General features: G+C 45.0%; 1 protein-coding gene across 2 annotated transcripts in view; it reads right to left on the bottom strand.

Annotated features, from left to right (window-relative positions):
* Nucleotides 1-14,536, bottom strand: part of SKP1 (S-phase kinase associated protein 1) — a 113,204-nt gene that overhangs the window by 14,931 nt on the left and 83,737 nt on the right. For both annotated transcript variants that reach the window (XM_085618021.1, XM_085618022.1), the window contains exons 4-5: nucleotides 10,149-10,292; nucleotides 8,075-8,215 (exon numbers count right to left, since the gene is read on the bottom strand). In XM_085618021.1, coding sequence (XP_085474147.1) covers nucleotides 8,075-8,215; nucleotides 10,149-10,292 — 285 coding nt within the window. The remainder of the gene's footprint in view (nucleotides 1-8,074; nucleotides 8,216-10,148; nucleotides 10,293-14,536) is intronic.

Below are 14,536 nucleotides of genomic sequence, written 5' to 3'. Positions count from 1 at the left end.
TCTGCCTGCCTTCTATCTGAATACTGTCATTGGTATGGCTGTGCTCTCACTGAGACTGGGACCGGCAGGGGTGCAGCAGGCCCGATTGAGTTCGGCTTCTGCTGGCGAGTGCTCGAGGGGACACTGCGGCAACCCCCAGAACTGACGAGGGTGATCGATAAGAGCCCAGCCGACTGCCAGGCTCCGGAGCCGACATCAGACAACTGCGGGGCCCCTGAACAATGGGGACGCAGCACTGGAGATCGCCCGGTGGGATTGGACAGGGAGGTGAGGCCGCTGCGCGAAAAAGGCTGCACACGTAGGGAGTGGTGCGGCTCTTGAGAGGAACAGCCAAGAAGGGGGACCAAAGGAGTCTTGCTCCCACCCCACCCAGCCCGAAGGACACTAGAGGGCTGACCGGGATCCCAATCTCCCACTTGGGGCCCAAAGAGGAAAGGCACTTATGAGGGCCGCTGTTGACTGGACTATATCGGCCACAACCTGATACATGGCCTGCCACTGTGGACAGCTGCATCTGCACTTTGCTTGCGATAGCGGAAGCATAGTGTGCCATGGTATACACACTAGTAATGCTCCCGAATTGGAAGCACAGTGTCCATGGTATACACACCGGTAATGCTCCAGAAGTGGAAGCATAGTGTGCCATGGTATACACACCGGTAATGCTACGGAAGTAAAAGCCTAGTGTACCATGGTATACACAGTTAATGCTCCGGAATTGAAAGCATAAGTGTCCATGGTATACACACCGGTAATGCTCCAGAAGTGGAAGTGTAGTGTCCATGGTATACACACCAGTAATGCTCCAAGAGTAGTAGCGTAGTGCGCCATGGTATACACACTGGTAATGCTCCAGAAGTAAAAACCTAGTTTACCATGGTATACACCAGTAATGCTCCAGAAGTAAAGGCCTAGAGTGCCATGGTAAATACACCGGTAGTACTCCGGAATTAAAAGTCTAGTGTACCATGGTATACACTGGTAATGCTCCGGAATTGGAAGCAGTGTCCATGGTTTACACACCGGTAATGCTCCGGAAGTGGAAGCGTAGTATGCCATAGTATACACACCGGTAATGCTCTGGAACTAGAAGCATATTGTGCCATGGTAAACAGACCGGTAATGTTCTGGAAGTGAAGCATTTCCAGTAATCGGAAGTGGAAGCGTAGTGTGCTATGGTATGCTCACTGGTAATGCTTCAGAAGCATAGTGTGCCATGGTAAACACATCGGTAATGCTCCAAAACTGGAAATGTAGTGTGCCATGGTAAACACACCGGTAATGTTCCGGAAGTGGAAGTGGAATGGCCATGGTATACACTGGTAATGCTCCAGAAGTGGAAGCCTAGTGTGCCATGGTATACACACGGGTAATTCTCTGGAAGTGGAAGTGTAGTGTCCATGGTATACACACTGCTAATGCTCTGGAAGTGGAAGTGTAGTGTGCCATGGTATACACATGGGTAATGCTCTGGCAGTAATAGCCTATTATGCCATGGTATATGCACCGGTAATGCTCAGGAAATGGAAGCATAGTGTCCATGGTATACACACCTGTAATGCTCCGGAAGTGCGGCGGGCTGCTAAGCTGACATGACTATGCCTGCCTTGCAGGTGAGCGCTGCCTTTTTAGACGACTACTTTTAATTAAATAACGTGCTTGCAATAAAATAAACCAATGGGAGATAGCGTGACAAATTAAAAAGTGTGAGAAACAAATAAATGAGTGAACATGAAAAAGAACCACAGACAAGTGTGGAAGACAAGCACACGGCTGCGAAAGTGAAAGCGACCGCGCTATGTTTAATTTGTAACATGATCCACGACAATGGAGGAATGCAGCTGGCAGCCTGCGCGCTGCTGCTCGCTCCCGACAGCTGGAGGGCGTGGGAGTGAACATTTAGAGAAAAAAGGTACCCGCCTTTGGCCAATTGTGTGCTTTCATTTTTGAAAGCCACACGCAAAGGCCAATAGATTGTGTGGAAGTTGAACAACCACACGGAAAAGTTTCGGGGAAGTCTGGGGTGATTCCAAGAGGCCTCCCCATAGAGCAGCGCATGTGCGCTTCACTAGGCTCGACCTAAATAGGAAGGTTTGGACCTGGCAAAAGGTTTATTTTGCCAGGTCGCCAAGGCAGTTAAAAACTGGTGGAGCCAGGGAAGGTACAGTGGTGCTATTCAGAGGGTCCAACTGGCACCTAGGATGAATCTGCTAGCAATAGCACAGATGAGACCCCTCGACTCCTTGTGGCCTAAAGGAGCACAAGAGGGAGTCATAAGGGATGTGAAGAGTCTGAGCATGGCCTTGCAGAACTCTTGGATCGGTTTCAGTACCGCAGACTGCCACAGAAACTCTGGTTGTGCTGGGAAAAGTTGTGAGATTGTCTACGAAGTAGACCTTGGAAGTGCGATCAAGAGGTATAGAGATTCCCTTGCGCCATCTCAGGTGTACGAGGGTGGCAGGAAGGGGGACGCGTCAGACTTGGATCTTTTACGTTTTTCTTTAAGGTCCCAAAGATTTAGAGCTCAACAACCATTGACCTCTCGATCGATTCCTGTGGCATCTGGACAGGGAACATGACAGAACAACCTTTGGACGGATTGACAAGGAGTTGTCTGATGCTTGGCTGGCGAGGTAGAGTTTAGCCAGTTGGTCCCGTATGGCCTTCGGTTCATCGGTGTGCAGTCATCACTCGATCCCAGGCATCACAGGCAAACCTGATGAAGGATCCGTCACAGATATCTGATTGAGACAATCCTTACAGGGTTTAAAACCTGTCTTGGGAGGTGACATTTCGAATGCAAACTAACTTGTGAGTGTACAAAACGTCTCAAAGAGATAAGAGATAGCTTTGGATCCCCATCAGGTGGTGCAGAAAGAAATGAACAGACGTCAGCGTACAACAGTGGCACCTATATAGGCTCCACCCATCATTTCTGGAGCGGTAAAGGAGAAGAACCGCACCATCTACTGGCACACAGAGGCACTGCTGTAAAATGTTTCCAGATCCAGTCTGAAGCCTGCAGAGTATTTTTGAGGTGAACAGAGGGTATAATCCGTCTGGAAGACTGCATGGGTTGGAGATTTTTGAAAATAGAGGTCTAAATTATCTATGTGATAGTCTTGGTTAATATTTTCTCACAGCAGCTAGTAACTTCATGGAAGGTCACGTTTGTTACAGTGGAGGGGAGTTTGAGAAAACACCCCTCATTCCATAGATGAACTGTGTCAGAAGTCTTGTGTCAAGAGTAGCTGCAGGGCATGTATTCCAAATGGACATGTGTCCTCTTGGGCCCTCTCGCCTATATGCTATGGGAACTATGAACTCTGATCCGCCTGCAGGGACGATCTTCCGGCTGGTTTGTCTAGGTTTTAGAGAATAGTGCTCTGAGCACTTATAGGCTTACAACATTTCTTGCAATAGTCCTCCCTTCTGCTGGAAGTGGAGTGAAAGAAAAATGTAGTGGATGAGCTGGATTGGTAATCACAGTGATGGGTTGATTATAGTCTCATGTCAGAATAGGTATAAAAGCCTCCACTAAGGCTTTGGTAGTTTCAGAGTGGTAAAGTGGTGTGTCCATCATGATTTGTAACTCAACATTCTGAAGTGTAGTCTTGACAGTAAAGGAGACACTAACTGGTGGAGGTCAATGTGGAGAGATCTAGATGTCGACTGATGTCGAAGCACTGGCCAAGATTGCTCCAAAGTTCTCAATGTGCCTAGAATTATACTAAGTCAAGTGTCATGTCGTCAACCTAGAGCAGATGTAGATAAACTAAGGTCAAACCTGGAGGGGTGGGAGCCATGGTAGTACTTGGTCAGAGGACTAAAGATCTCACTTCACATCCTCCGACAGAAACGATCCATTGCAAGTGTGAAATCCATGCTCTCTGATCTCACCAAGCAGAGTTCTGAGTCAAACCCCCCTCTTTGTCACTCATGCATTAGTAGGACAACTCTTGACAAAGGTTTCAAAGAATGGGATATTCCATAAGACAGACAAGGCGTGGTAGTCCATTTTGGAGAAATTACCTTGAGTGTTGCGACAACGGAGGAAACCGGTGACAAATGCGCTTCCACTGAAATATAGGAGTCGCATGCTAAAAATAAAAAACACTACTGTATCCATTTTTTTATTTTAATGCGCAAAGGAAAATGGTAATTTGTGTTGGCACAAAGAAAATATACTACTGGCTTTGAACAGCCGCAATCCCAAAATGTAGTTCAAACACACACGGATGATAAAAAAAAAAAAATTGCAAAAAGAAAACGATGTCACTCACAGTGCTAGTGAGCCAATAGTTGACACAGGGTGACACTGCCATTTGGCAATCCACCTTGTAATGCCTGCCTTAAAAATAGGGTGACCTTTAAGGGTTTAGCAAAAGCGACAGAGCTACTTATAGAAAGACTTAGTCCAATCAATGTAAGACATAAGTACCAGATTAACAAACAAGATGTGCTTTCAGCTGTGAGTAGAAGAGTGACCACAACCAAAACCCTTGAAGCCGCAGCAACTCGAAGGGTAGGACTGTCCACTTATCCTTGCAGCACTAGATCAACAACATGTCTAAAGATGGGACAGATGGCAGCAGTCTTTCTTTGGGGTGAGGAATTGCAGTTAATAGATGCCTTTATCCCATGGGTATGGGGACACCTGCTGTAGTGCAGCTTTTTGAATAAACACAGACTTCTTGCAATAGCACGTGGAGGTCTGGGAGAGGAGACTCCTTTACCAGAGCAGTCTCTATCCCAAACCTAGCAATTGCCTCTGTAACCTCTTGAGAATCCTCTGTCTCCACAGGACACAGAAATGGCATGCTGACAGACAGGCTTGCACCTGGTCAGAGGGTGTGGTCTTGAACCTGGACTGCTGGAAAACCATGGAGTTGGCCGTTTTCTCCAACTACTATCCACCATAGAGATTTTCCATTGAATGGGGTGTTACCCAGTTTGAAATCAGAGAAGCAAAGCCATGCATGGCAGCAGGCAAGATGCTGGTACGTACAGCGCGACAAGCAGTATCTGCAACATCCAACGCGCAATAAATATGAACATTGGAAATTATCTTCCCACAGCAACTAGCCCTTCACACATTATGTCTCAGGGAGGTGTTGCATTAGGGCCTCCATCAGATATCAGTCATACGTAGGCAGGAATTGGCAATTTCCCTTCTGGTTGGTTGAACCAACCGCTACCCCTTTGCCTAGAGTGTTGAGGAGCTTACTCTATTTTAGATTCTTCTGGATGGGGTGGCGGGAAACCGTTGCCTGGGCAGAGGCCTACTTCCTTGCTTTGTGGACCACTAGAGTCAGAGGGGTCTGGCCTCTAATGCTTCTCCAAATCACACCTTTTACATCAATCTTCTTCTCTACTTGAAGCATGATCGCTATGGCCATGACGTGGTCCTTAAAACTATTAGGAGCTTGCTTCAACATGCCCGTGAGCATATGAAGAAACTGGACAGTGTGTTCTGTCTTAGAGGGTCTACAACAGAAATTTGTCCTCATCCTGCAGGACAAGCAAGTCGACCTGTAAGTGGCAGACCACTCTGAATAATGCTATCATCTGCAGTAGAATCATCCAACTGGGTAAGGCTCAAGGTCCGGATCTTGTGCAAGGGTCGAACATCTTCCCAGGCGTTATCACTGTCCCCCGCACTAGGAGTTTGCTCATAAGGGTCCCCATCCCCAAGGGCAACCAGAGTCAGAAAAGCAATGAACTGGCCACTCTAGAGATTCTGGTGGAGGGAGTGGTTACTACTGCAGTGTTGAATGCCTGGGTGTGATAGACTACGGAGGAGGGCGTGTAGCCTTGTTTTATGCCTCTTAGGTACAGAGTACAACGAACATGAGCTTCTCCTCAAAGGTTACTCAGTTTCCTGAAAATTAGGGGCAGTGTGGTTGGTGGATTTCAAGGAGTGGCTTAGTAGAAATCTTGCTGGTTTCTGGGCGTATGAATAGCCAGTTCTGCCTGGAATTAAGTTCCACAGCCACTCTTTCTAGAATGGGTGCATGGGACTCCTCTGATCTCTGCATCAAAGAAGACCGCAGCATTGACTTGATGCGGTTATGAAGACAATCTCAGTACAGACTTAGTCTCCAAAGGTGCTTGGTGCCTTTCGGGTGAGAGGGTGTCGAGAAGCGTCATGGGTCCAAACCCTTTGCTGGGAGCCTGCTTGGCTCTAAAACCTTGTCAGGATTGTGACAGTAGCTGGGGGGCAGTAGTTGGCTGGAGGCAGAGGTCTTTTCACTGCCCATTTTGGGGCTTGACACATGCCTCCTGTGGTAGAAGTGCGCTGCCTTGATGTAAGGGTGCTTGGCTGGGCGGGGCTTCAGCCCTTGCCTCAGCACCTCATTAGTACTCACAACCCTCTGCCTTCTTGGCATGTTACCCTGTTTGTTTCACTGCCAAAGGCACCCCCATCTCGTTCTTCTTCCTCAGAAGCTCTTGAAGACAATTACCTCGGGCTGGACATTGGTTGGGCCGTTGGGAAGCCAGAGGGACCCACCTCTTCCTCCTCAATGCAGAGCAAGTCATGTTCGAAGTTGTTGGACATCTTGAAGGATGAATGTTACTACATTTTTGAGGGCACCACCGCTTTTCCCTTTGGTACCTCAGAGTCTGTTTACATCTTACGGTGAGGCACAATTAGTGGGTCGACTCGTTAGGATTGATGGAGAGATAGAGGTTGCAAACCATCACGCTGGTACCAGTATGCTGGTATCAGTATGGCAGCTATGTGGACGTTGAGGCAAAGCAGTTGTTCGAAGAGCAGTGTACCCATCAAGATAACCGTGCGCTGTGACTGTTCACCAGCCATTGGTCATGGTTCTTGGGAGGAGGGTGGACCATGTGAATATACAGCACCACATGCAACAAACCGATTCTTAAAGGGTAACATGCTGTTCGGAGCATGTGTGGCTGTAGATACACATGCTGTGCACAGACTGTAAAGCAGTACTCCCCTAAGCAGTGGCTAGCCAGTGGATGGCACAGTGGTCTGAAACAAAATCCCAAGGACAGATTGACCAACATCTGGCCTGCTCTTGCCAGGGTGCCCACAAAGTAGCGTTTTGTAAATGTGTGTGGCGTGGACCACGTGTCAGCTCTACAAACATCTACAATGGGTTCCCCCATGAGAGGCATAGTAGCGCCCTGTTTGTGGGTGGAATGTGGCCTGGGGCAGGAAGAAAGGGCTCTTTTAGCTTTAACGTAGCAGGTCTGGACTCAACTGGCGATCACCTGGCAGTCTGTGCCTCAGATATGGCATGGCCTTTATGAGGCGAAGAGAAAGCTACAAACAACTTTTGTGTTTTGCAAAAGGATTTGCTTCTGTCTATGTAGCACAAAAGAGCACGTCTAACGTCAAGCGTGTGGAGTGCTCTTTCAGCTGATGAGTCAGGTCATGAAAAAAAGGCTGGAAGCTTGATAGACTGAGGAAAATGTTTTCTGAAATCAAGCAGAGGATTAGAAGATTAGGTTGATCAGTGGGATTGTTCAAAAGGCAGTGCTTTAGTTAAGACTAGTGTTGCTGTACCGAGATGCACATTCGGCCCAAAAAGGTGTGGTCTGGAAGGACAACTGACCATGGGAGTAAGATACTGCAATTGTGAAGCTCAGCAGTGTGGTCAGAGGCTATGCACTGTCATGCTCAGAGAAAAGCCAGAAATACAAACTCTCAGTGCAAGTAGACCTCCCATTGATTGAGAATCCCAATTGTACAATGTCATATCCATGAATTAATGAAAGAAGGATCGTAGCACAACATTTTCCCTGTGAATTATGAATTTATGAAACTTTGTGCGTTGAAAGCAGTAAAATATACAAACATTTCTTATACATAAAGTCAAAACTAATAATCCTTATTCATGTACGGGGTTAAAGTGTGTGGCCTTGCACTTCAGCATAACAATACAACTTTGAGTTACTTATTGCAAGATCGAGACCATGGTAATTCAACTTTAAATTGTTGTCAGGTATTTCTCAAAACAAACCCTCAGCCACTTGCTAAGCCTAAAGCCCAGCTTTCCCAAAAATAAAACTGGTTAAGACTGGTAAAATAAGTCCATACCTGTGCCTCCTCCTCTTCAGTAAAGTCATTTTTGATATTGAATGTCTTACGAATCTCTTCTGGGGTTTTTCCCTTAATCATGTTTGCCACAGTCTTGCATGTGACATCAAGCAATCCTTTTATATCCAAATAATTTGCAGCCTGTAAGAGACAACTATAATCAGTATTGAAAACTAAAAAAAGAGGGTACTGTTTACAATCAGTAAGCTGTGTTGTTCAAGAAATCCTTCAGTGCCCCTACTATTGTAAAGCTAAATTAACTCTGATTTCCAAGTGGGAGAATGCCAATTACAAGGGACCACCTTTCTACATACTAAAATTCCTAACATTAAGAAACAGCATTTCAAAAAGACTAATTTGTAGAAAGTAATCAAATTGGGGTAAGGAGACATTTCCGGAGTGGATTCTATAAACAAGCGTGGAATCAAACAGTGGGCCCATTACCAACCTATACAAACAGCAAGTACCTTGCCGACAACTTTCAACTTCTGCATAACACCCAAAAGCACTTCATAATCGTGGACCCCCCTCACCTCCCCCAAAATTGTGTACAATGCTTTTCATACTCCATGGGCACCTGTGCATACGATGTTTGCATCCTTTCATTTATCCATCCCTTCTACACCTCCCCTTGGCCTGTGTGATATTAAACTAAGGGGACTGGTTATCTGCTAGCCTTTATGGACAAGCGTAGAATGTCAGGTTAAAAAGAACATCCCACAGGCTAAGAAGTCTATACCTTCCGGAGTGTAATCTAACATTACATGAACATGGTTGTCCTATGATAGACCGATACATACACCTAAATGTTTGTTAAACTGATTACAGTATTCATGGTATAACTCAAGTTTTGTCATCTCCTCTTAAAACCTTTCATTCCTCATGCCCCAGTTTAGAGAACAAATAGAAAACCAATGTACAGACTAAATAATAATGGGTGTTTTTCTGGTTCTGAAACAAATATTTTCATCTTCTTGAAATAGATTTATCAAGTACTGTTATAGTCTTTTCCACAAGCCCCATGGAAGGAAAGTAAACAGAACATTTCTTCAGCAAACAGGTGTATAAGAGGATTTTTTAAATGTCCCTTTTTATCATTTAAGAGTATGAAAAGGAAACAAAAAAGTCAACATTCTTCTCCAGTGAATTTTTAGTTCCATACTGGGCTTTGACAAACGAACCCACGTTGCAAAGCCACGCCCATTTCCCATGCTGCCAAAAGGTCACTGTGCAAGCCTTTTATCTGTGAAGTAGGCAATAGGTGCAGCGCATAGCATTTAAACACCAGGCCTCCAGTACGTGCGGCCCCATCCTTTGGCTGGGAGTTGAAAGTACTGTACACAGAGTGGCCAGTTCACAGGCCCACAGAACACTGCAGCCATGCCCAACAGGAACAAAAAGCATTTTGTGTTTTTCGGCAGGCAGTGGGGGAAAAGCGTGGCCTTGTGTCAAGCGAAAGTTTCAATGTGAGTTCCAATGATCCACTGAGTGCTAATACCCTGCACTACTTCTCATACCCATATGTCACACTGAGCAACGTCTTAGTCACATTCTGTACCAAGACCTTCCTTTCACCAAGACTCTGCAGCACATACACTTCAGCAACGTGCAGGGAACTTTGGATGACATTGGATTCACTCATTCCCAGAATATCGATAACCAGAATCTACTCAGCCTATTTTGGCACAGCGTGTGTTCATAAGTTAGGCTGGCAGACTTCACAAAGAGAGCAGTGGTCTGCAATCGCCCTCTTAAAAGGATCTCAATTCCTTCAAAAACTGTGGCAATTAGCTAAAATCTTGCAATGACCCCAATGTTGGACCCACAAAAGGGCTGCAGGAGAGCAGTGGTTATCATTTCGGGGTGAAGATGCCATTTCAAAATGCCTGCAAATAAAATGTCAGCCCATCTGGTGGACTCACAGCATACTATCCATGTATACCCACCACATGCCAATACCCGTTGACTAACAAACATCAGAGTCCCTATAAAAACTAATCTCCCAGCCAAACTGATTTTCTGAAAATTCAACTAGCTAGAATGGTTCTATTAAAAATAAAAACAAACACCTTACCAAAATAAGCTCGAACAGTGTTCCCTGGTCTACTTTAAGGAATTCCTGATCCCACACAGGGATGTCATCGGTCCTCTTTTCTTTATTCTCGTCATCCTCTGGTGGGGGAGGATCATCCTTATGGTGGGTGCACCACTGGATAACCTGAAAAGACATCAGCGAAGATGAATACATTTAGCTTCTATTACTCAATCTGTATATACAATTACGCTTGATTAGCTCTTCCACAGTGACTGGTAGAATACAGTCACTCACCAGAACACAATACAACAATACACATGGAACGGATTGGACACAAGGAAGAGTTACATTTAAAAGTACTAACTGATTAATGAGAACCCATCTCAACCCCACAATATATGCAATTATCCCTCTCAAGAAGGCTAGTAACCACTGAAACATAAAATGCTGGTATTTATGTACTGCTTCCACTTAATTCCAAGAGATACACCAAAAGCGGTTTCCTCAGCGTCCTTGGAGCAATAGTGAATTTTGCAAAAGTGATGTGGCAACTGAAGGTGGTCACTTCTGAATCTCTACACAACAAGAAAAGGATAAATACAATGGCAAATCACAAGGCCCACAGTTATTGAGACCCCTGCCGCCTAAATATCCTTCACTTTGATTCACACAAGACCGAAGCACCAGACACTATTTATGGAAATAGGAAGCTTCGTAGACTAGACTCACCACTGTTTTTCAGGGTGTGCGGATTCTAGTTGCTAATAAACTGTATTTTAGAAGGTCGTTGGGCAATGAATATCTAGTCAATGATCATGTCCGTGTTTCTCTCTTCTCCCCCAAGGAATACGTCGATCTTTCACCATAGTTTGAGACGAATGTACATTATTCCACACTATATATTTAAATTGAGCTTGTCCTTTTTGGCACTTAGTGTTTAGGAGCAATAACATGGGAAACTTTAAAGACAGTGAAACTGTGTGCACTCACGATTTACTTTAAAGACGCGACACAAAGGAATGTCCTCACGAGGGACATGAGAGATTATGATGGATTGATAATTTATGATATTATTGTGTGGGCGTATTTTCAGTTTAACTGTTAAGTATTCAACACAGTAATGAGCAATAATCTTCCACCCTTAACCTTGCTGTGGCCTTTGGAGGAGGCTGGGAGCAAGTGTTCGACTACAGAGAAACCCTGTTGTAACCTCCTTGAAGCCATTACTGCTGAGAAAGGAGAAGCTTCCGAGTCCAAAGGGTGAAGAATGCTGCAATGGCACTCAACCACTGGCTTTCATAAAGATCACAGTAACGCACTTGGGTTCTATCACTGTTCAGCAGTGGAAAAGTTCAAACTAGGGTGATTTTGCAGAGATGCCTGCCATTTGGAAACAAGCTATTTAGCTAAAATAATTTAAAGTCCGGTTACCTCCTCACCCACCCTCTTCAAGCCAGACATCTTAACATTAAAGATCTTGGCTTTAAGGTTCATACTCATTTTTATCTTCCTTGTAAAGATGTTAAGAACTTTTTCTATCTAGATATCCCCAATACTTAAATCCATTTCACAATGCTCCTATTATTTAGCAGGTTTAAAAAAAAAAAAATAACTTGTAAACCTACCAGTTTAAGATAATGGCAGGTTTTAATACTAAAATCAAGACACTTTACTTGAGATGTGGCAAATTCTAGCTCCCACACAAGTGATTAAGTTGTCACAAGGGCCTTATGCAGCCAAGCTGGCTCAGGCCAAAAGGAAAAGGTGACCACAGAAATGAGATGGAGTGAGGATTCCAAGACTAACACTCAGAAAAATTCAGCATCTAGCCCATACAGGCCAAGGGGCGCTGGAGATTTTTTCTTTTCACGTAGGTCTAGGGATGGCATCCGGTTAGCTGCAACTAATCATTTTAATTGAAAATGGTCTCTTTACGATTCCGCCATCTAGGTATTTAGGGGAGTCTGGACCTTGTATAGATCTATCCTACAGCCACAACAAAAGGTGGACCAACAGGTCAGCACATGTGTATCCCTGAAGTTTAGGAACATACAGGACAGGGCTGTGTGCTCACTAGTACCAGCAACCTTTGAATACAGGATATTTATTTATTTGAAGGTTTTATATAGCGCGAACAAGACCCTTGCGGGTATCAGAGCGCTTTACATGGCATATGACAGAAACAGGTACAGGCATAAAAAAAAAATCTAAATATAGGGGATTCCAATACAAGGTGCTCAATAATACAGACTAGTAATTATATTACAGTAATAAGTAAATAAAATCAAGTAAATTTGGCCATGAGAATCGCTTTCACTTTTTTAAATGAGGCCATGGAAGGGTTCAGTCTTGTTTCAGAGGGCAGAGCATTCCAGATCCTGGGAGCCATTCCAGAGAAGGACCGGTTGTAAGTTTTTTTGGGCAAGTCGTTGTGGTCTCAGTAGAAGATTCCTGGAGCTTCTGGAGGCTCCATTACCAGAAGGGAGAACCAGTTTCTGAGCTAGGTAGTATGGGGTTTTATGATGCAAGGCCTTGTGCGTCATACAAGCAATTTGTAGATTAATTCTAGCCTCGAACGGTAGCCAGTTGAGGGCTCTAAGGTCTGGAGAGATGAGTTTCTTTTTGAACCAGTGATGAGTCTCGCAGCGGAGTTGATAGAGGCTCTAAGTTGGGCTGTCGTCGATCTGGGGAGGCTGCATAGGGCTACCGCCCCATATTCCGCTCTTGGGATCACTAGGGCTTGAACAGCTTGTTTGAAGTCGTTTGCTGGTAAGAAGAGTTTGTCTTCTCAGGGTGTTTATGTGGAAATGTGCTCCTTTTGTGGCGGCGCAGATATGTTTCTGCATCTTTAGGTCTCTGTCCAGTGTCACACTCAGCGATTTCGCCGATTCGACAACGAGAGGTTGCACATTGAGTGCTGTTAGGTGCTTCATCCAGGATGATGTGAGATTTGTTTGTGGGGGGGGGGGGGGGGGCAAATAGGAGGAATTCCGTTTTGTGGGCATGTTCAGTTTCAAATGGTTTTCGGCCAACCATATTTGAGTTTTTTGTAGCATTGAGTTGAGAGATTTGATGTCTTCAAGTGAGTGGATCTTGATGTATAGTTGGGTGTCATCAGCATACATGTGAAAGCGGACATTGGAGAGACTGAAGTTCGGTGAGTGGCTCCATGAATAGGTTAGAAAGTGTGGGTGAGAAGGAAGAGCCTTTCAGTACTCCTAACGAGACTGGCACGGGGTTGGACAAGGATTGATTGACCTTGAATCTTTGAGATCTATTTTGGAGGAAAGATGTGAACCAGGTAAGTACAGATCCAGATAATCCCATTCTGTGTCTCAGGAGCTCTAGCAAGTTGTCGTGTTTGACAGTGTCAAATGCTGATGAAAGGTCAAGTAAGATTAATAAGCAAGCTTCGTTTTGATCAAGAATCTTTAGTGCGTCGTTGTTGGAAATACCCCACTCCCACACCGGTAAGGGTTGGTGGTAACAAAGTATTTCCGGGGGACATACAGTGGTAGCTTGGCTCAAGTGGTCAGGAATCAGGCACCGTGCTAAGCATACGACATACCCATACAATAACCATGCGTGCATCCGTTCCAAAAACGACTCTACACCGTAAAAATTATGAAAATATCTTTATCCTTTTTCTCTTAGTTGCTGATTAGATAAATAATAACACAATCACAATATACAAGCTTTTTAAATAGTGCAGGTCAAATAAATACTGGCTTATTGATTCAATAAATAGGGGTGATCATAAATAAGGAAGGTATAAATATAAGTGCAATACATACAGGCACTTAAATATTCTGAGGCAATAAATACTGTAAACCAATAAATATTGTGCATCAATAAATACTGTGGACCAATAAATACAGTGAAGCAATAAATAGGTTAAATACAATAAATACAGTGCCCCCAATAAATAATTAAAAGCTGACAGTGACACTCATATAATCAGATCACATTTGAATTCCTATGGGCTAATTTGGCCCAGGCACAGCTTGTGGGGATGTGGAAGGATTGAGGGTGTCTACTCCCTGGCTTGGACAAGGCTGAGGCCTAAACTGAGGTAGATCAAGGGGGGAATTCTAGAGACCTGGCTCTCTCACTCTACACAACCCCTCTAAATTAGTCTCAGCTCACCCCTGGCACAGTCCAGCTGGTTCCAGCACCTCTCTAACCCCTAGAGTAGTCTCTTAGGATTCCACAGGGCCTTTGGCGCCCTCTACTCCACTTACTACCCTTTTTCTGATGCTCCGACGCCGCTGGAGTCGGGTCGACGCCGTGCGGCGGTTCCGGTTCGATGTCGGCGGCCTCGGCACAATGTCAGTTCTTGACGACGCCGTGCGGCGGTTCCAGTTCGATGTCGGCGGCCTCGGCTCGATCTCAACCTCCGATTCGATGGCGTCGGGCAGTCTTGGCTC

Source organism: Triturus cristatus, chromosome 7, assembly GCF_964204655.1.
Source record: "Triturus cristatus chromosome 7, aTriCri1.1, whole genome shotgun sequence".
NCBI classification, from domain to species: domain Eukaryota; kingdom Metazoa; phylum Chordata; class Amphibia; order Caudata; family Salamandridae; genus Triturus; species Triturus cristatus.
The sequence above is the reverse complement of the archived record's forward strand: the minus strand, read 5'-3'. Positions and strand labels throughout refer to the sequence as shown.